A 23,737-nucleotide genomic window follows, 5' to 3' on the forward strand; every position below is an offset into this window, starting at 1 on the left:
CTTCCCATTAAAGGGTTTGTCAGGTGGTTCTTTTTTTTATAGCTATATGGTGCAAATCATTATATTTAGCTTACCAGTTCTGTGCCTGGTTTCTTTTCCTAGTCTGGTGTTCTTTTGTAGTTATTTTAAAATCTTCCCGGAAGATACTGTTTGTTACTGGCTTCCCGTGACTGGCATTCTTATTTCACTCAGTGATGTGGGTCATGTTGTGACACCACGTCACTTACTCAGCTGTGACGTTTTCTGCTGCACCTCCTCCCAGTTTCCGCTCTGCCCTGCCCCTCATGAATATTGTAATCACATGCGCACTCGGTTGTGACAGTCATTGGCAAATGATCAGCCAATAGCTGTTCAGAACAGACTCCAAAACACCTATCTTCTTACTTGTTGTGCGCATGTCTGTTCCTTGCTGTGCAGCGTCCTTAGCAACTGACTTACTTCTGAGCAGACTACTGCAGTGCTGAGGGACTACTACTACTCCCATCATGGAAAAGGCTAGTTTCCATGATGGGAGTAGTAGTTCCCCGGCTGCTGGAGTCTGCCGTCGGCTGGGGAGGCTACATTAGTGTTTGTACTACTACCCCATCATGAAACAGAGTCTTCCATGTTGGGGGTGCTAGTACAGGGGCTGAAGGATTGATCACATCGGGTCCCAATTCTGACACCCAATGCGATCAGCAGTTAGAAAGCAGGGGAGCGAGCAGCATGCTGCGCTACTCTGCGATGTGTATACTGTTTAAACTTTTCATTTTTAAATCCCCCGCTGGGAGCCCTGAATGGCTGGCACCGAGGAGCCATTCAGGGCTCCCAGCAGGGTTTTTAAGCTACTACTGTATTAACCTTAAATGTATGCCCCCGTGCATATTTATAATAATTTATTGGCCTCAGTGTGCATACGTTTATTTCCCCCCCCCCCCCCGTGTCCATATCCCCCAGTGTCCATATCCCCCGTGTCCTGGGGGGGATATGGACACTTGGGGGATATGGACATGGGGGGGGGGAAATAAAATTATGCACACTGGGGCCAATAAATTATTATAAATATGCACAGGGGCATACATTTAGGGTTAACACAGTAGTAGTTTAAAAACCCTGCGGGGAGCCCTGAATGGCTCCTCGGTGACGGCTATTCAGGGCTCCCGGCGGGGGATTTAAAAATGAAAAGTTTAAAAACAGTATATACATCACAGAGTAGCGCAGCATGCTGCTTGCTCCCCTGCTCTATAACTGCTGATCGCATCGGGTGTCAGAATTGAGACCCAGTGCAATCAATCCTTCAGACCCTGTACTACTACCCCCAACATGGAACAGACTTTATTTTTTTTTACTTTTTTTTATTATTCCTTTATATCTCAATTACAATAATTATTACTTTATCATATAATTACAATCAATATTTTCATCAATATCATCACACATTATTGAAAAAAAAAAAAAACTTTACAATTTCCAAAGTTGGTTCCAGTGTCCTGTCCAACCCAAATCACCCACATTCATGCATACTCTTTGTATTAATAGGCCCCCCATCTCTCTTCCCCTTCCCTTAAAGGGGTTTTCCACCATAAGGGGATTTTAGTACATACCTGGCAGACAGTAATGGACATGCTTAGGAAGGATCTGCGCTTGTCTTGGGGTTAAATGGCTATGTTCTGAGTCCACCATAACATTGTGGCTAGCTTTTTGTGAACTGGTATTTCCTGTTTGAGTTTTCTTTTTTGCCTAAAATCCCATAATTCCATTTTCCTCCCTCCTACACATCAGCAAAAGCCGCATTGCAACCTGGGAAAAATTTGAGACAACAATCATTTTGTATGCTGTTAAAAATAAATATTGGGGTGAAAATCACAGAACAGAACAGCCCCTGTAGTATAGTCAAATAAAAATAATTCCTGGAATACCCCTTTAATTTGCCCCCCCCCCCCCCCCAAAAAAAAAAAAAAAAAATTCTCACCTCAATTTCACTCATTTCCCATTTCCAGTTTAGGCCCTGCCAGAACATTCATCGCCACCTCCTTTCATTTTCACCACTTTCTTCTTTCTCCTCTTCACAGCTGCTTATTATTTACCAAAGTGCAAACCATCAATTATATTACATTTAATTTAGCTTACTCCTCTTGCCATAAAGGGATGGTACCCTTTCGTGCCACCATCCTTTCTGACTCTCTCGTGATATGTTCATCACACATCTCCAGGATCAACAAGCTTGAGGAGAAACTACCACTTATTAGACCTTTCCATTATGCAAACTATTGTGCAGCTTTGTCCATTTTCTAAAGGGGCAAGTCTTCATTCATCCCTTCATTAAGTAAAGTGGAAAGGCCCACAACCCCCACCACATACATTCCAATGAGGTGAAGAAGAGAATTTTTTTTTTTTATATAACATACAACAATTAAATAAAAATAAAAAATACATATGTATATTTTTTCCTCTTTTTCTTCCCATTTAGAATTCCCATCTTACAGTTTCTACATTCCCCTATAATCTATCATTAGGGTCACCTTAGCCGGACAGAGCACCTCCGCTTACAAAACAGTAGTCCCCTTTAGGGTACGTTCACACTACAGAATTCCCACGGGTCTCCGCGAGACCCATTCACACTGCGGAATTTCAGCGGCAGACAATTTCGCTGCTGAAACTGTTCCGCACAAAGAAAGAACATGTTCATTCTTTGCGCAGATTCCGCGAGCACTGCATAGTCGTCAATGGTGACGGCTCAGTGCCCCGCGGCCCTACCGTCGAAGTGTTTTCAGCGGCGGCCGCCAGACGGAATCTCCGCTCACTGAATTAAGCGAGTAGAGATTCCGCAGTGTGGACGCACCCTTATGGTAAAAGTTACATTCAGTTACAAAAGTTCATTTTACATAGTTTATTATTGTACATAATTTTTAACAAAAAAAAGTATATAAAAAATTGACCTTTAATTGTCCCCTATAACCTTTGTTATTTTTGCATATACGCAGCTGTATGGGGGCTCATTTTTGCACTGTGATCTGTAGTTTTTAACAATAGCATTTTGTTTTGATGGGACTTCTGACATATGATGTGACAAAAAATCAGCATTTTTGGCGTTTGGTATTTATTTTTACGTTTATGTTATTTTCCGTGGGGTTGATTTACTAAAAGTGGAGTGTAGTTTTCTTGTGTGGGTCTGTTTTCCCGGCAAGCATTGGAAACCATAGTAAATATGTTGGGGACATGCCCCTTTTGTTAGGGATACGCTCCTTTCCCAGGGCGGACATGCCATTTTTTTTTAATGGTCAGGTTTGAAGGTATTTTTGGGCACAAGGTTTGGCGCGTAGGACGTGCCCCTAAATTCAGCTGCAAAACTGAAAAAAAAAATATCGGAAACATATTAGTAAATAAACCCTAAAATGTTTATTATTTATAAATTTTTTTGGAGGGGAGTGAAAATGGAAAAAGAAGGATGATTTCATTTTTTTTTATTAGGGGAGAGGCTTTTATATAATTTTAAAAGCATTTTTGAATTTATATAGTTTGCACTTTTTAAGTCACCATATGGGACTTTTATTTGCAATTATTAGATTGCATTCACTGTACATTTCTATACCTATTGCATAACATTGTGCAGTGTTTATCAGCGCTCTACTGATAAAGCCTGGTTAAGCAAGAGGCAGTTAAGGGCACTTTTCTCCACTATTTTAGCTCTACAGTCATCGAACTTCGTCACAGGGGTCCAAGTCATCTGAGTAACCGGAATGCTATATCTGATACTTTAGATTCAATGATTAGCATTGTTCACAGCATCTAAAGGGTTAATGATGGGAAGCGACTGATAGAAGTAGCCAAAAACAAATCAAGGGCAGGCTTAAAGGGGTACTCCGATGCTTAGACATCTTATCCCCTATCCAGGGGATAAGATGCCTGATCGCGGGAGTCCCGCCGCTGGGGACCCCCGGGATCATGCACGCGGCACCCAGTTTGTAATCAGTGCAAGCCCCTCCCGTAGGCTTGCATTGAGGGGCCGAGCGTGACATCACTCGGGGGGTGGGGGCGTGACGTCACACGCCGCCCGCCCTGTAGTCGCCGGTAATCAGTCCCGGAGCGAACACGCTCCGGGAACTGATTACAAACAGGGTGCCGCATGCATGATCCCGGGGGTCCCTAGCGGCTGGACTCCCGCGATCAGGCATCTTATCCCCTATCCTTTGGATAGGGGATAAGATGTCTAAGCACCGGAGTACCCCTTTAAGCCAAAAAAATCATATAATTGTAAACAAACAAAGGGTGACACTACAGTGTAGTGTTTATACAACAAAACCAAAAAGAAAAATTCTGCACCAATGAAAAGTGCTTTCGCAATTACACAAACATATTTAAATCTTTATTGTAGCACATCTGCTCAGGACCAGATCAGTGTTGTAAAATACCAGCAGGGACAGGCATCCGACCAGACCCCAAGCATTCCGTCACTGTGTCGGTGACTTTCTCCCCCAACGTTGTTTGAGAGCAGCTGACATTTATCCTCAAGAAATGTGTATATGAGAGGGGAAGTTTGGAGGATCAGGAGGTTTGAAGATTTAGGGATGAGCACACAGTGTGGGGTCCCCGGCCCCCCTGGTATGTGGAGTCAGCTTGATAAGAGATTTTTTGCTTTTGTTTTTAATGTCTCATGTATGTCCTGTTGATGTGCTACAATAAAGATTTGTATATTTTTGTGTAATTGGGAGGGCACTTTTCATTGGTGTAGAATTTTCCTGACACTCACCACTATGAAGCAAGCGCAGCTCCTGTGCTCGCTTCAAAATCACTTAATGGAATGGGGCGTACGTTTAGGTCCTGGTGTGTTAAGTCCCTCATGTCAAAAGCGTAAATTGAAAGGGTAAGTTAATTAGGTTCATTATGTGAGTTATGTTGCATTGAGTCATCTCTGGCTTGAAGTTGGCAGAAACAAGATTTCATTTAGTCTTATCATTTGATTTATTACTTAAGGCCATGTGCCAGGTTGTGTTCATTGCTAATCAAAAATTCATTATAAGGTAATTCTGTTATAGATCACTAACTTTTATTGCTGAAAGTCAAATGAATAAAATGTTAAGCAAGACACACATACACATACACACACTGATACACAGGGCCCATATTCTAGCTAGAAAATAAGAAAGAAAAAACAATAAGTGAATTTATCAATGTTGGTGAATTTAGTTTTTTAGACTTTTTGTGTGTGGTAGCAATATGTACGTTCACTACATTTGTTACCCCCTTCATGACCTGGCATATCAGATTATTGGCTCACATTTTTTTCCTCTTCACCTTCTGAGGCCTATAACTTTTTTTATTTTTCCACTGACAAAGTTGTATTAGGCTGGGCCCCCGTCACTCACCGCCTGCCAGAAGGATTTGGGACCAATGTATAATCGGTACATGCCTGTGTCTGGAAATATCTTTTTGTGATGTCCCAGTTATACTTCCATGGGCTCGCTGATACATTAACCTGTTGGGGACAAAGGGGGTACCTTAAGGACGGAGGGTGTACCTGTACGCCCTTCGTATTTCCGATCACCATCGTTCGCCGGGCGGTGATCGGACCGGGATGACTGCTGATATCTATCAGCAGGCATCCCGTGGCAATGCCCAGGGGGGTCCTGAGACAGCTGTAGGCACACAGGTTGAGAAACACTGAGCCAGAGTCTGTTTCCTAACTCAGTAATTCCAACCCGTGTGCCTCCAGCTGTTGCAAAACTACAACTCCCAGAATGCACTGACAGCCGAAAGGCATGCTAGGAGTTGTAGTTATGCAACAACTGTGGAAGAACAGTGCTGGGAGTTGTAGTTCAGCTGTTGCAAAACTACAGCTCCCAGCATGTACGGTCTGTCAGTGCATTCTGGGAGTTGTAGTTTTGCTAGCTGAAGGTTTGGGGCACTCCCCCCCCCCCCCCTCCATGTGAATGTACAGGGTACATTCACACAGGCGGGGGTTTACAGTGGGTTTCCTTCTACAAGTTTGAGCTGTGGCCGTGTGAACGTACCCTAAAAACACTACACTAACACAAAAGTTAGACGCTGCATACATACAATTACACATTTCCCCCACCCCACCCCAATAAAAATGAAAAACGTCTCATACGGCAGTGTTTCCTAAACTGTGCCTCCAGATGCTGCAAAACAACTCCCAGTATTGCCGGACAGCAAATGACTGTCCTGGAGGGCTGGGAGTTTTGCAACAGCCGGAGGCACCGTGTTTGAGAAACACTGCTGTAGGGTTTTGGTAGAGACAAACCCCATCCTCATATCGGGGTCTGCCCCTATTGCAAATCCCTACCTTAGGCCTCAAATGCACATGGCGCTCTCTCACTTTGGAGCCTTGTCGTATTTCAAGGCAACAGTTTTGGGCCACATATGGGGTATTTCCGTACTCGGGAGAAATTGCGTTAAAAATTTTGGGGGGGGGGGGATTTTTCTCCTTTTACCCCTTATGAAAAAGGAAAAGTTAGGGGCTACACCAGTATGTTAGTGTAAAAAAATTAACATTTTTACACTGACATGCTGGTGTTGCCCCATATTTTAATTTTCACAAAAGGTAAAAGGAGAAAAAGACCCACAAAATTTGTAACGCAATTTCTCCTGAGTACGGAAACACCCCATATGTATACTTAAAATGCTCTGCGGATGCACAACAGGGCTCAGGAGTGAGAGAGCGCCATGTAGGCCTAAAATGGTGATTTGAATAGGGGTGGCTGTTACAGCGGTTCTGACATGAACGCAAAAAAAAAAAAATGAACATGTGACCCCATTTTGGAAACTACACCCCTCAAGAAATGTAAAAAGGGGTATAGTGAGCCTAACACTCCACAGGTCTTTGACAAATTTTCGTTAAAGTTGGACGTAAAAATAGAAAAAAAATTCCCTGAAATGCTGGTGTTGCCCCAATTTTTTCATTTTCACAAGTGGTAATAGGAAAAAAGCCCCCCAAAATTTGTAACACCATTTCTTCTGAGTATATAAATACCCCATATGTGGATGTAAAGGGCTCTGCTGGCGCACTACAATGCTCAGAAGAGGAGCGCCATTGGCCTTTTGGAGAGAGAATTAGACTGGAATTCAAGGGCATGTGCAATTACAAAGCCCCCATGGTTCCAGAACAGGTGACCCCCCCCCCCCCCCCACACACACACACACGTGACCCCATTTTGAAAAACTACATCCCTCACGTAATGTAATAAGGGGTACAGTGAACATTTACACCCCACATTGTCTGAAATTTTTTTTTTTCATTTGCACAGTCCACTGTTCCAAAGATCTGTCAAACTCCAGTGGGGTGTAAATGCTCACTGCACCCCTTATTACATTCTGTGAGGGGTGTAGTTTCCAAAATGGGGTCACATGTGGGGGCGGTCCACTGTTCTGGCACCACTGGGGGCTTTGTAAACGCACATGGCCCCCGACTTCCATTCCAACCAAATGACGCTCCTTCTCTTCTGAGCATTGTAGTTTGCCCGCAGAGCACGTTATATACACATGAGGTATTTTCATACTCAGAATAAATGGTGTTACAAATTTTTGGGGGCTTTTTTTTCCTATTACCCCTTGTGAAAATCAAAAATTTGGGGGTAACACCAGCATTTTATTGAATTTTTTTTATGTCCCACTTTAACGAAAGTTGGTCAATCACCTGTGGGGTATTAAGGCTCACTTTACCCCGTGTTACGTTCCTTGAAGGGTGTCGTTTTCAAAAGTGTGTGCCATGTGTTTTTTTTTTACTATTTTGGCATCATGGGGGTTTCCTAAATGCGACATGCCCCCCAAAAACCATTTCAGCAAAATTTGCTCTCCAAAAGCCCAATGTCGCTCCTTCCCTTCTGAGCCCTCTACTGTGCCCGCAGTGCACTTTACATCCACATATGAGGTATTTCCTTACTTGAGAGAAATGGGGTTACAAATTTGGGGGGGGGGGGGGGAATTCTCCTATTACTCCTTGTGAAAATGAAAAGTTTGGGGTAATACCAGCATTTTAGTGTTAAAAATCTAATTTTTATTTTTCATGTCCGACTTTAACGAAAGTTCGTCAATCACCTGTGGGGTATAAAGACTCAATTTACCCCTTGTTACTTTCCTTGAGGGTTTAGTTTCCAAAATAGTGTTCCATGTGTGTTTATTTTTCTATTTTTTTATTGTTCTGGCATCATGGGGGTTTCCTAAATGCGACATGCCCCCCAAAAACCATTTCAGCAAAATTCGCTCTCCAAAATGCCATTGTCGCTTTTTCCCTTCTGAGCCCTCTAGTGCACCCACAGAGCAATTTACATCCACATATGAGGTATTTTCTTACTCGAGAGAAAATGAATTACAAGTTTTGGGAGGCCATTTTACCTTTTACCCCTTGTAAAAATGAAAAAAATTGGGCTACAATAACAAGTCTCCACTTGTTTTTTTGTCTTGCGTTTTAGGGATTAAATAAAAAAAACGCCAGAAAAAACGCCTGACAAATCGCCAGTGCAATGTACGTCATCATACGTTTTTTTCATTTGTGTGGAATTTGCATTTTTGTCACCTTTTGTCGTTTATTTTTTTGGTACCCAAAATTAGCTGGGTACCAAATAAAAAAAAAAAAAAGGATGCTGCAGTGATGGAAAATCTTTTATTAAACAAAATGTATATATTTTATAAATAAGTTTTTATTATTTTTTAATAAAGTGTGTATGTTTCACTTTTTTTTCTCTATTTTTTTTTTTTTTTAGGTAGTACTACTTCTCCCAGCATGGAACAGACTGTTCCATGCTGGGAGTAGTAGTACCTGTAGTAATAGACAGATCGCCCTGGGTCTCAGTCTGACACCCAATGCGATCGTCCATTATATAGCACAGATGCCGCTGTATACAGCGCTCACATATCTGCCCTATACTCCGTCCAGTGATGTGAATAGAACATAATTCATTCATATTTCTCACTCAGAGCTGTGATTGGCCGGATGGTTGCAGCCAATCACAGCTCTGAGAGAAATATCAATGAGTGATTGGCAGGGGTATAGAGCAGGACGATCACAGCGGGTGTCAGTAGTGACATCAACTGTGATGTGTGCTTAAGCAGGCACTACTACTCCCAACATGGTGCACACTCTGCTCCATGCTGCGAGCTGTAGTATCTGCATTAATAGACAGATCGCAGCGAGTGTAACTTCTGACACCCACTGCGATCTGTCTATTAATGCAGGTACTACAGCTCCCAGCATGAGGCAGAGTGTGCTCCATGATGGGAGTAGTATTACCTGCAGTTATGGAAAGATCACATCGGGTATCACTCCTGACACCCGCTGTGATCCTCCTGTATAATGTATAGATGCGGGCGGCCGCTCTCCTATGGTCCCCTGCACTACCATATATATATACACATATTCCTATTTCTTACAGAGAGCTGTGATTGGCTGGAACCATCTGGCCCATCACAGCTCTCTGGGGGAAATATGAATTGGAGTATATATACGTCAGGGCAGGAGACCATAGAAGAGCGCCCGCCGCATCTATACATTATACAGAAATATCGCAGCGGGCGATCTGTCTATTAGTACAAAAGCCAAATGTGACTCTTCTGAGCATTGTAGTGCGCCAGCAGAGCACTTGACGTCCACACATGGGGTATTTCCACACTCAGAAGAGTTGGGGTTACAAATTTTGGGGGGCATTTTGTCCTATTATCCCTTGTAAAAAAAAATAATTTGAGGGAAAAACAGCATTTTAGTGTGAAGAAAAAAAAATAAATCATTTACACATCCAACTTTAATGAAAAGTTGTCAAACACCTGTGGGGTGTTAAGGCTCACTGGACCCCTTATTACGTGCCTTGAGGGGTGTAGTTTCCAAAACAGAATGCCATGTGTTTTTTTTTTGCTGTTCTGGCACCATAGGGGCTTTCTAAATGTGACATGCCCCCCAAAAACCATTTCAGAAAAACTCATTCTCCAAAAGCCCTTCCCTTCTGAACCTTCTACTGCGCTCGCCGAACACCTGACATACACATATGAGGTATTTCCTTACTCGATAGAAATTGGGTTACACATTTTAGGAAGATTTCTCTCCTTTTACCCCTTGTAAAAATTCAATAACTGGGTCTACAAGAACATGCCAGTGTAAAAAATGAAGATTTAGAATTTTCTCCTTCAATTTGCTGCTATTCCTGTAAAACACTAAAGGGTTAACAAGCCTTTTGAATGTCATTTTGAATACTTTGAGTGGTGCAGTTTTTATAATGGGGTATTTCTAATATGAAAGCCCTTCAAATCCACTTCAAAACTGAACCGGTCCCTGAAAAATTTCGATTTTGAAAATTTTGTGAAAAATTGGAAAATTGCTGCTGAACTTTGAAGCCCTCTGATGTCTTCCAGAAGTAAAAACATGTGAACTTTATGATGGAAACATAAAGTAGACATATTTTATATGTGAATCAATATATAATTTATTTAACAAAAGGTATATAGAAAAAACAGAGAAGACACAATGCGCATCTAAGCGTAATAAAATTAAATTAACTGGTGGATTCACAGATGTACAAAAAAAAACAATAAGTATCGGCTCCAAAGGAGCAACAGTTCCAGAGAATGGCAAGATAGGTTTGCTCACCTTTTTGTGTTGTACCATGGGCACAACATCAATATGCGCTTGTTTCCCACTATTCTGGGGGACACAGAGTGGAGGAGCGCAACCAGCACTAGAACCGCTACAACATGCGAAGGACGGTCACTTTAGTAGAAGAACATCGGTCCAAGAGTTCCGAGGAAAAAATTAAGTGCTTCAATTGGCGCTCACCTCCGTCACAGAAGTAGTGATGTTTGGAATAGATAGAATAAAATAAAAAACGCTTTGACACGGATTTAATAAAAAGTAAAAAGAAGGTTTATTACTTCAGCATTTCGACGAGCGGGGACCCCCTCTTTGTCAGGCTTTCTGATTGGGCAGTGAGGATATCCTTTATTTATACCTCATTTGCCCGCAAAAATCAATTCAAGAAGATCTCACATGTGTAAGTTACATCAAATAAAATTGTCTAATATACATAAAAAGTGCATTTTCATTAGAGGTGAGCATTCCTTTGAGGGTTACTTAAAATACAAAAACCGCAAATAATAATTTGGCTGACACTTATGCCGGTACCCCGGCGTGACCGAGACCGAAGATCCGTGGCAGACAGGAGGAGAGTGTGTGACACAGAACGCAGGTGACGGAGACAATGAGTGCGGGACATAATGTATGGCTCATTTTGACAAGGTAGAATAAAATTATTAAAACAGAACAGATATGCAAATGTATTGCCAGTCGGCAGGGTGATTCCAAAAATTGTTAAAGTTGTGTGTGTGTGTGTATATATATATATATATATATATATATATATAGACACACACATATATATGTGCCTACACATGTGCTTACACACATACATACATACATGCATAATCACCTCGAGTACATTACTATGAATGGATGGAAAAAAATATATGGCGAAAATATATATGGATGGAATTGTTATTCTGTTGCAAATTAAACATACATATAAAAAGCTCAGGTCTTAATTGTGTCAGACCTGAGTGTTTTGTTACATAATTGTCTGTGTATAAATCATACTGATACATAACCAGGAGTAAAGATACAGTTATTAATGGACTATGCAACAGTAGAGCTGGATACTGCTGTTGCAAGTCACTCATTACCGTTATGGCTGTACGAGCATATAAAATGCTCCGGTGTTGGTATGGAAAATAAATAAATAAATGGAAAAACCTGATAATTGTTCCTTAAAACAGGGAATGGATATGAAAAGGTTATTCCATATAGCTGCATACAAAAGCTTTGACACACATTGAAGTATATTAGGCCTCCTGACAAGTATACATTCTTACGGTGTTCTGGTGGACACAAATATACATCCATAAAATACCTTATCCGTATATTTCCACCCAGTGACAGATGTTGTCTATTTCTAAAACAGGTGTATATGTGTATTTCCAGAGATTGTAATACGCCTTATTTAGTTTATTTATTTAGGTGTGTTATGATGACATATTTTCTGTGTCATATTTCTGTCTTTAAGATATTAGTTCCACAGCCTCATTCAGCCCTTAGGGTTGTAGTGTTTGGAGGCTGTAAATCCAGAACATTTCTTTACGTGCCAGAGTTTCAAATCTGTTTTTATTTCCAGAAGGAATATGTTCAATTGGAATTATGGATATGGCTCCCATGTTCCCCTCATGCATCAGGCTCAGGTGTCTTGACAGGCCATGGTACATGAACTTTTTCTTTATGTTTGAACGATGTTGGTTCAATCTCAGGTGTAAAGGTTGTGTTGTTCTTCCAACATATTGTTTGCCACATTGGCATTCTATGAGATAGATCACGTATTCTGTTTGGCATGTTATCAGATGTTTAATAGGGAAACTTTCACCAGAATGAGTACAGGAGAAACATTTTTGATTATGGCGTATGGTATGACAACATAGGCATCTTGGTTTTCTACATTTGTATGTTCCTATATTTCCAGTTTTCTCTTTTTTCTGGGAAGATTTGTTGTGACACTTTAGCTTACTCGGGGCTATCATACCTTTTATGGTTGGTGCCCGCCTGAAGGTTAGTCCCGGTTTGTAGGGTGAATTCTTCCCAAATGTGGGTCTTGTAATAATATTTTCCCAGTGTTTTTTCAAGACGTTTCTGATTTCTGTTTGCCCCGCTGAATATGTGGGGACAAAATTACATCTGGTCTTCTCCTCATTTTTTCTTCTCTTTTTCTTTCTTTTTCAGATGAGGAGGTCCTGGATCTGATCTTTCAAGGCATTCTTCCTGGGTGAGTACACAAGTTCTCTCATAGGCATTTTCAATCAATTCTTTCGGGTATCCTTTTGCTGCAAATCTGGATCTTAAGATTTTTGACTGTTCAGAAAAGGTGGTGGTATCCGTACAATTCTTTCTCACTCTTTTAAATTGTCCAAAAGGAATGTTCTGTTTCCACTTTTTTATAGTGGCCACTGGTGAATGATATGTAACTATTAGAGTCCATTTTTTTTTAAAAAAGTGGATGTGGTGAATCTGTCCCATTTATGGGTGATCTTGAGATCTAGAAATTCAATAGAGATGGTGGAAAAAACTGGGGTGAAAGTCAGACCCCAATTGTTGGTATTTTTATCCGTAACAAACGATGTGATGTCTTCTGGGTGGCCACGCCATAATAGGAACAGGTCGTCTATATATCTTTTGTATATAGTCACATGTTTTTATAGAGGGGATGAGTTTTTATCACCTGTTCTTCAAAACAACCCATGAAAAGGTTCGCATATGATGGTGCGACTCTGGTCCCAATGGCCGTCCCCCTTACTTGGTGGTGTAGGGTGCCATTATATGAGAAGAAGATGCATTCTAATATAAGCTTCAGACAGTTGGTGAGAAAAGTTACCTGTTCCTTTGGGATTTTTTCATCCTTTTCTAAAAAAGAGACAATTGATCGAATCCCCAGATCGTGTTGGATATTCGTATATAACGATGTTACATCCATAGTAAGTATAACCAGGGTATGCCGTTCAGTAAGGTGATCAACTGGTCTGAATTTTTCAGATGGCTAGGTAGATCTACAACGTATTCCTGCAGTAGCATATCTAAATATTGGGAGATATTGCACGTGGGACTATGGATCCCAGAAATGATGTCTGCCCGGAGGATTTGCGGTATCCTTGTGTACCTTTGGTAGGTGATAGTAATATGGTACTCCAGGGTTGGGATTAAAGAGGAATTTCTTTTCGGCTTTAGATATAATTTTATCCTCCAGGGCCTTATTCAGAAGACCTAGAATATTTTTCTGTAATTTGGGAAAAGGGTCTGTGGTGATCGTTCTGTAATATTTGTTGTCTCCAAGAATCCGGTTCGCTTCTTCATTGTAATCCTGGATCACTATGCTTCCCCCTTTGTCGGCAGCACGAATAACAATTTCTTCATTCTTTTTTACGTTTTTCAAGGCTTTCTGCTTGCCTTTGCTTAATCTTCCTGCGCTTTGTTTTTGGGAAGGCTTCCGGTAGGCTTTTGAATACATCTGCCACCATTTCATGGAATGTTTTTATAAGATTTCCCTGGCTCTTAGTATGGTAAAATTTTGTTTTTATATGGATCTCTGGATGTTTTCCCAGAGGTTTTTGTTCATCTTTTTTCTGCATATTCTAGAATATGTTTTGATAGATTGAATATCTTGATTAGGGACTCTTCATCCTTTTTCTCCTTCTCAACAGTTAGTGTTTTTTTCTGTCTTTTTTGGTGCAACTTTTCATCTCTATTGAATTTCTAGATCTCAATATCACCCATAAAGGGGACAGATTCACCACATCCACTTTTTCAAAAAAGTGGACTCTAATAGTTACATATCATTCACCAGTGGCCACTATAAAAAGTGGAAACAGAACATTCCTTTTGGACAATTCAAAAGAGTGAGAAAGAATTGCACGGATACCACCACCTTTTCTGAACAGTCAAAAATCTTAAGATCCAGATTTGCAGCAAAAGGATACCCGAAAGAATTGATTGAAAATGCCTATGAGAGAACTTGTGTACTCACCCAGGAAGAATGCATTGAAAGATCAGATCCAGGACATCCTCATCTGAAAAAGAAAGAAAAAGAGAAGAAAAAATGAGGAGAAGACCAGATGTAATTTTGTCACCACATATTCAGCGGGGCAAACAGAAATCAGAAACATCTTGAAAAAACACTGGGAAATATTACTAGAAGACCCACATTTGGGGAAAATTCTCCCTACAAATCCAGGACTAAGAAAAGAGAAAACTGGAAATATAGGAACATACAAATGTAGAAAACCAAGATGAATATGCTGTCATACCATACGCCATGATCAAAAAGGTTTCTCCAGTACTCATTCTGGTGAAAGTTTCCCTATTAAACATCTGATGACATGCCAAACAGAATACGTGATCTATCTCATAAAATGCCAATGTGGCAAACAATATGTTGGAAGAACAACACAACCTTTACACCTGAGATTGAACCAACATCGTTCAAACATAAAGAAAAAGTTCATGTACCATGGCCTGTCAAGACACCTGAGCCTGATGCATGAGGGGAACATGGGAGCCATATCCATAATTCCAATTGAACATATTCCTTCTGGAAATAAAAACAGATTTGAAACTCTGGCACGTAAAGAAATGTTCTGGATTTACAGCCTCCAAACACTACAACCCTAAGGGCTGAATGAGGCTGTGGAACTAATATTTTAAAGACAGAAATATGACACAGAAAATATGTCATCATAACACACCTAAATAAACTAAATAAGGCGTATTACAATCTCTGGAAATACACATATACACCTGTTTTAGAAATAGACAACATCTGTCACTGGGTGGAAATATACACGGATAAGGTATTTTATGGATGTATATGTATGTCCACCAGAACACCGTAACAATGTATACTTGTCAGGAGGTCTAATATACTTCCATGTGTTTCAAAGCCTTTGTATCCAGCTATATGGAATAACCTTTTCATATCCATTCCCAGTTTTGTGGAACAATTATCAGGTTTTTCCATTTATTTATTTATTTTCCGTACCAACACCGAAGCATTTTATATGCTCAAACAGCCATAACGGTAATGTGTGACTTGCAACAGCAGTATCCAGCGCTACTGTTGCATAGTCCATTAATAACTGTATCTTTACTCCTGGTTATGTATCAGTATGATTTATACACTGACAATTATGTAACAAAACACTCAGGTCTGACACAATTAAGACCTGAGCTTTTTATATGTATGTTTAATTTGCAACAGAATAACAATTACACCCATATATATTTTCCCCATATATTTTTTCCATCCATGCATAGTAATGTACTCAAGAGGTGATTATGCATGTATGTATGTGTGTATGTATGTGTGTAAGCACATGTGTAGGCACATAACACAACTTTAACAATTTTTGGAATCACCCTGCCGACTGGCAATACATTTGCATGTCTGTTCTGTTTTAATAATTTTATCCTTCCTTGTCAAAATGAGCCATACATTATGTCCCGCACTCATTGGGGGAGATTTACTAATCTAGTCTATTCTGGGTATGCTTATAGACCAGTGTATGTGGTAGTCTCCTGTCTATTGTGCTTCTAATTTATCAAAGGTCTCACAGCCCTTGATAAATTCTGTGCTCAGACTTCAGGGTCTACAGCTTAAACTGCATTTAGACCTGCTCCAACATGGTCTGACATTTCAGCGTATTTTGGGCAGATGCGACTTGTCGCACAAAAGTCGCACTTGATAAATTTAGCACCAATGCATTATCCAATGCATTTCCGTCTAAAATAGACTTGCATGCATCATGTTCTAAAAATCCTCTACAGCAAAAGTCGCAGAAAAGTCGCACATATTTAGACTGCGACTTTCTGTGCGACAAATTTAGACAGGAAAAACCAGTCTAAATCATTTCATAAATCTCCTCCATTGTCTCCGACGCCCGCGTTCTGTGTCACACACTCTCCTCCTGCCTGCCACGGATCTTCGGTCTCGGTCACGCCGGGGTTTCATTTCCAGATGAGGTGCTTGGCTGTCTCCCATCCGGTGTGCGGCCAAGGAGGTAAATGTATGAGTGGAGCGGTGACCGGCGGCCCTAACCCTTGATCTAATTACTGCAGACCTCGGAGGGGGGAGCCCATACCTGTGTCCGATGTCTGCATAATCAGTATAAGCATAACCGCACATGAAACCCAATATGTGCGTACCGGCATAAGTGTCAGCCAAATGATTATTTGCAGTTTTTGTATTTTATGTTACCCTCAAAGGAATGCTCACCTCTAATGAAAATGCACTTTTTATGTATATTAGACAATTTTATGTGATGTAACTTACACATGTGAGATCTTCTTGAATTGATTTTCGCGGGCAAACATGGTATAAATAATGGATATCCTCCCTGCCCAATCAGAAAGCCTGACGAAGAGGGGGTACCCCCGCCCCTCGAAACACATCGCTGTATTACATGCTGAAGGAATAAACCTTCTTTTTACTTTTCATTAAATCTGTGTCAAAGCGGTTTTTATTTTATTCTGTCTATTCCAAACATCACTACTTCTGTGACGGAGGTGAGTGCCAATTGAAGCACTTTATTTTTCCCTCGAAACTCTTGGACCGATGTTCTTCTAATATATAATTTATTTAAAATATTCATTTTCCTTAGAAGCAGAGCTTCAAAGTAAAAAATATTCAAAATTTTAAATTTTTTCATCAAATTTTGGAATTTTTCACCAAGAAATGATGCAAGTATCAACAAAATGTTACCACTAACATAAAGTAGAACATGTCACGAAAAAACTATCTCGGAATCAGAATGAAAGGTAGAAGCTTAAAGCTTAAAGTGACAGTGGTCAGATGTGCAAAAAATGACCAGGTCCTACAGTGAAAATTGGCTGAGTCCTTAAGGGGTTAATTTTTAAACTAAAGCCTGGTATCCAGGGCTCTTAAGTTCTGACAACGAAGAAAAGGACCAAAATTGGGGGTGTGGTTTTTATTCTCCTCTGCTCACTCAGTACAGTGTATAATCCAGCTTTCAACTGTGTGAGAAGAACACTTGTGAGATCCAGACAGGATGCAGACAGCTTGCAACCTCTTCAGTTGAGAAGCATTCACAAGCACAGTGACAAGCAATACAAAGTGCTAAACTTTTATTTATATGCAAAATGGTTTCTCTTTGATCATTGTATGAACTTATTTCTTGTATATTTGCGCCATGTAGGTTCCACAAGGCTGCTTTAGGATTATAAAAAGCAAGCACTTTGGTCACAAAGCAGTGAAAATTTAAAAATGAAAATTTTTTGGCACAAAATGCAGATTTCTCTTCTGTCCTTGTGTTAATTTTTCATTTTCATAGACCACAGTTTCAAAAATCTTTCAGACACCAGTGGGGTGTAAATGCTCACTGAACCCATTATTAAATTCTGTGAGGGGTGTAGTTTTCAAAATGGGGTCACATGTGGGGGGGTCCACTGTTCTGGCACCATGGGGGCTTTGTAAACACACATGGCCTTCATATGGGGTATACCACATATTGGGTATTTCCATACTCAGAAGAAATGGGGCTACAAATTTTGTTTTTTTTTCCCCTATTTTTCGGCTTGTGAAAATGAAAAATGTAGGGTAACACCAGCATTTTAGTGAAAACATTTTTTTTCTTCATTTTCACATCCAACTTTAACGAAAATTCGTCAAACACCTGTGGGGTGTTAAGGCTCACTACACCACTTGTTTCTTTCCGTGAGGGGTGTAGTTTTCAAAATGGGGTCACATGTGGGTATTTATTTTTTTGCATTTATGTCAGAACCACTGTAAAATCAGCCACCCCTGTGCAAATCACCAACTTAGACCTCAAATGTACATGGTGCGCTCTCATTTCTGAGCCATGTTGTGCGCCCGCAGAGCACTTTGCGTCCACATATAGAGTATTTCCATACTCAGGAAAAATTGCGTTACAAATTTTGGGGCTTTTTTTCCTTTTAGCGCTTGTGAAAATTAAAAGTATGGGGCAACACCAGCATGTTGGTGCAAAAAATTTGGAAACAGTGCCGTACGAGATTTTTTTAAATATTTTTTTTAATGGGGGGGGGGGGGGGGTAGAGGTTTGTGTAGCTGTAGTGCTTTACTTTTTATTTTGTGTAGGTGTAGTGTAGTGTTTTTAGAGTACATTCACACGGGTGGGAGTTTGAGCTGCAGCGGAGAATTTGCCACAGCTCAAACTTGCAGCGGAAAAATCACTGTAGACCCCCGTCCATGTGAATGTACCCTGTACATTCACATGGGGGGGGACCTCCAGCTGTTGCAAAAGTACAACTCTCAGCATGCCCTTTTGCTTTTGCATGCTGGGAGTTACAGCTGGAGGCACACTGGTTGCAAAACACAGTTTGTTAGTTAACTCAGTGTTGCAAATCTACAACTCCCAGCATGTACGGTCTCTGTCAGTGCATGCTGGGAGTTGTTGTGTGCAACAGCTGGAGGCACACTGGGTGCGAAACATTGAATTAGGTAACAAACTCTGTGTTTCGCAACCAGTGTGCCTTCACCGGTTGCAAAACTACAACTCTAAGCATGCATTGACAGCCGAAGGGCATGCTGGGAGGTGTAGTTATGCAACAGCTGGAGGCACACTACAACATCGCCCAGCATGCCCTTTGGCTGTTTGTGCATGCTGGTTGTTGCAGTTATGCAACAACTGCAGGCACACTTTTTCATAGAAATAAAAGTGCCTCCAGCTGTTGCATAACTACAAGCCCCAGCATGCACAAACAGCCAAAGGGCATGCTGGGAGCAGGGCCAGATTAACGTTGGGGTGGATGGAGCTGCCGCTCCAGGCCCCTAAGTTAAAATAGGCCCAGTGAATAGCATGGCCAGCCCGCGATAGAGGGCCGGCCATGCGATGTTCCATGCCTGCAGGGGGCCGCTGTCACACACGGGACAACCCTGTGTCCCGAAAAATCTTTTCAGGACACAAGGATATCCTGGCGGTTACCTCTCTGCGGCGGCCCCCGCGTTACCTTAAAAACGCAGGGGCTGCCGGGATGTGCGCCCATAGGAGAAAAGCCGAGCGGAGCATCGAGGAGGACGCACGCGTATGGTAAGTGACCAGCGGCACGTCATCTTCAGTGTTCCGACCTCCGCTCCTCCGGGACCTACTGCTATGGCCCATAGGCCATAGCAGTAGATCATGTCCCCGGACCGGAGGAGTGGTGGTCGGAACACTGGGGCAGTAAACAGGCAGTCAGCCTCAAGCCATACACTGTATATGGCTGAAGGCTGTATGTCTGTAGGGGAACTGTACTGCACCTAATGTGGGGGAAACTGTACTGCACCTAATGTGGGGGAAAACTGTACTGCACCTAATGTGGGGGAAAACTATACTGCACCTAATGTTGGGGAAAACTATACTGCACCTAATGTTGGGGAAAACTATACTGCACCTAATGTTGGGGAAAACTATACTGCACCTAATGTTGGGGAAAACTATACTGCACCTAATGTGGGAGAACTATACTGCACCTAACTCACCTCCTGCTGTATCCTGCCGCCGCCACTGAGGACGCTGCTGCCGCCGCCAGGGGTCCTCCACCGGCAACTCCAGGGACCCTCCACCTCGAAGCTAGGGACCCCCACCTGCCCTGATGGACAGGTAAGGGACCACCGACTTCCCGATCGCCACCTGATCACCTCCCAGCAGGCTTGGTGATTGATCGGTTGTCCGGACCGATCAATCACGCTATTGTGAGGTGGTACCGTGCCACCTCACTCCTGCTGGTAAAGGGTGATAGGTGGCGTCTTGGACACCACCTATCACCCTTTTTTTCTAGGTCATCAGAGACCTGGAATCACCGCTAATTGCCGGTCTGAATTGACTCAGGATCCTCCCCCCTCGGGTTTGCATGAGCTGCCATCCCGGTCCAGTCCCCTGTTAACCTGTTAAGGACCCAGGACGTACCTGTATGCCGATCAGCAGGCACACCGCGCAAATGCCCAGGGGAGTCATCAGACACCCCCCCCCCCCCCCATGACGGCGATCGGCGCAAATCGCCGGTGAATTCACACCGGCGATTTGCAGCAATTCCGGGTCATACGGGTCTCCCCTGAAGGAAAAGGAGGGAGGTGGCAGAGGTGCCACCCCTCCTATCCCTGCTATTGGTTGTCTAGAAGCGATGACCAATAGCAGATCTGAGGCGTGGGGGGGTTAACTTTTGGTTTCCCCGTTCTGTCCACCCACAAGAGGCTGGGCAGAACAGGGAAACCGAGGAGAAATGGCGCCAAAGTCCACTTACCCATCGGTGGCGGCAGCGGACGGCGACCGCCGGCAGAAGAGGACGGCGATGGGCTCCCTGGATCCTACGGAAGCTGGTGAGTTGCCTAGCAACATCTGGAGAGCTACAGTTTGAGACCACTATACAGTGGTCTCTAAACTGTAGCCCTCCAGATGTTGCAAAACTACAACTCCCTGCATTCCCAGACAGCTGTTTGGGCATGCTGGGATTTGCAGACCTCCAGCTGTTGCATAACTACATCTTCCAGCATGCCCTTCGGTGATCAGTACATGCTTGGAGTTGTAGTTTTGCAACAGCTGGAGGCACACTGGTTGGAAAATACTGGAATTGGGTAACAGAACCTAACTGAAGGTTTTCCAACTAGTGTGCCTCCAGCTGTTGCAAAAGAACAACTCCCAGCATGCACTGTCTGTCAGTACATGCTGGGAGTTGTAGTTTTGAAACAGCTGGAGGTTTGCCCCCCCCCCCCATGTGAATGTACAGGGTACATTAACACGGGCGGGTTTACAGTAAGTTACCTCCTTCAAGTTTGAGCTGTGGCATGCGCATGGTGCTCTCTCACTTCGGAGCCCTCTCGTATTTCAAGGAAACAGTTTAGGGTCACAAATGGGGTATTTTCGTACTTGGGAGAAATCGCACTACAAATTTTGGCGGGCTTTTTCTCCTTTTACCCCTTATGAAAAGGATAAGTCTACACCAGCCTGAAAGTGTAAAAAAATAAAACATTTTACACTAACATGCTGGTGTTGCTCCATACTTTTTATTTTCACAAGCGATAAAAGCAAAAAAGACCCCAAAAATTTGTATCGCAATTTCTCCTGAGTACGGAAATACCTCATATGTGGATGTAAAATGCTCTGCGGGCGCACGACTAGGCTCAGGAGTGAGAGTGCACCATGTACATTTGAGGCCTAAATTGGTGATTTGCACAGGGGTGGCTGATTTTACAGCGGTTCTGACATAAACGCAAAAAAAATAAATACCCACATATGACCCCATTTTGGAAACTACACCCCTTACGGAATGTAACGGGTGCTTGACAAATTTTAGTTAAAAGTTGATAACGTAACACCAGCATTTTAGTGAAATTTATTTATTTTTTTAAATTTTTACAAGGGAAAATAGAAGAAATGGGGTTACAAATTTGGTGGGGCTTTTTTTTTCTGAGTAAGAACATACCCCATATGTGGATGTAAATTGCAGGAGCGCCATTGGGCTTTTGAAGAGAAAATTTGTCCGGAATTGAAGGCCACGTGTGTTTGGAATGGAAGTCGGGGGCCATGTGCGTTTACAAAGCCCCCTGTGGTGCCAGAACAGTGGACCCCCCCACATGTGACCCCATTTTGGAAACTACACCCCTCACTGAATGTAATAAGGGGTGCAGCGAGCATTTACACCACAAAGGTGTCTGACAGATTTTTGGAACAGTGGTCCGTGAAAATGAAAAATGTAATCATTAATTTGCACAGCCCACTGTTCCAAAGATCTGTCAAAGCCAGTGGGGTGTAAATACTCACTGCACCCCTTATTAAATTCTGTGAGGGGTGTAGTTTCCAAAATGGGGTCACATGTGGGGGGTCCACTGTTCTGTCACCACAGGGGGCTTTGTAAACGCACAAGGCCCCCGACTTCCATTCCAAACAAATTCTCTTTCCAAAAGCTCAATGGCGCTCCTCCTCTTCTGAGCATTGTAGTGCACCAGCAGAGCACTTGACGTCCACACATGGGGTATTTCCATACTCAGAAGAAATGGGATTACAAATTTTGGGGGTAATTTTCTCCTATTACCCCTTGTAAAAATGTAAAATTCGGGGGGGAAAAAAAAACAGTATTTTACTGAAATTTTTTTTCCTTCATTTACACATCCAACTTTAACAAAATGTTGTCAAACACCTGTGAGGTGTTAAGGCTCACTGTACTCCTCGTTATGTTCCTTGAGGTGTGTAGTTTCCAAAATAGTATGCCATGTGTTTTTTTTTCTGGCACCATAGGGGCTTCCTAAATTTGACATACCCCCAAAAACCATTTCAGCAAAATTTGCTTTCCAAAAACCAAATGTGACTCCTTCTGTTCTGAGCTATGCAGTGTGCCAGCAGAGCACTTCACGTCCACACATGGGGTATTTTCATACTCAGAGATGGGGTTACAAATTTTGGGGGGCATTTTATCCTATTACCCCTTGTAAAAAAAAATTGGGGGGAAAACTAGCATGTTAGTGGGAAAAAAAAAATCACCTGTGTGTGAGGTGTTAGGGCTCACTGTACCCCTTGTTACATTCCTTGAGGGGTGTTTATTCCAAAATAGTATGCCATCAGGGTTTTTTATTTTTTTATTTGCTATTCTGGCACCATAGGGGCTTCATAAATTTGACATGCCCCCCAAAAAACATTTCAGAAAAACTCACTCTCCAAAATCCCACTGTCACTCCTTCCCTTCTGAGCCCTCTAGTGCACCCACAGAGCATTTGACATACACATATGAGGTATTTCCTTACTCGAGAGAAATTGGGTTACTCATTTTAGGAAGATTTCTCTCCTTTCACCCCTTGTAAAAATTCAAAAACTGGGTCTACTAGAACATGCCAGTGTAAAAAATTAAGATTTTGAATTTTCTCCATCAATTTGCTGCTATTCCTGTGAAACTTCTTAAGTGTTAACAAACCCTTTGAATGTCATTTTGAATACCTTGAGGGGTGCAGTTTCTATAATGGGGTCATTTATGGGTTATTTCTAATAAGAAGTCCCTTCAAATCCACTTCAAAACTCAACTGGTCCCTGAAAAATTTCGATTTTGACAATTTTGTGAAAATTGGAAAATTGCTGCTATACTTTGAAGCTCTCGGATGTCTTCCAAAAGTAAAAACATGTCAACTTTATGATGCCAACATAAAGTAGACATATTGCATATGTGAATCAATATATAATTTATTTGGAATATTCATTTTCCTTAAAA

The 23,737-nt window shown here is 42.0% G+C and overlaps 1 protein-coding gene across 4 annotated transcripts in view; it reads right to left on the reverse strand.

The window, feature by feature from the left end:
• SLC6A19 (solute carrier family 6 member 19) overlaps positions 1-23,737 on the reverse strand; it is a 283,454-nt gene that overhangs the window by 229,537 nt on the left and 30,180 nt on the right. For 3 of the 4 annotated variants that reach the window (XM_056520183.1, XM_056520177.1, XM_056520176.1), the window contains one exon: positions 1,584-1,779. In XM_056520183.1, coding sequence (XP_056376158.1) covers positions 1,584-1,662 — 79 coding nt within the window. In that variant the 5' untranslated portion in view covers positions 1,663-1,779. Of the gene's footprint in view, positions 1-1,583; positions 1,780-23,737 lie in introns of those variants that run through there. The other variant, XM_056520182.1, reaches the window with a different exon arrangement.

This window comes from Hyla sarda, chromosome 5, assembly GCF_029499605.1.
Source record: "Hyla sarda isolate aHylSar1 chromosome 5, aHylSar1.hap1, whole genome shotgun sequence".
NCBI lineage: Eukaryota > Metazoa > Chordata > Amphibia > Anura > Hylidae > Hyla > Hyla sarda.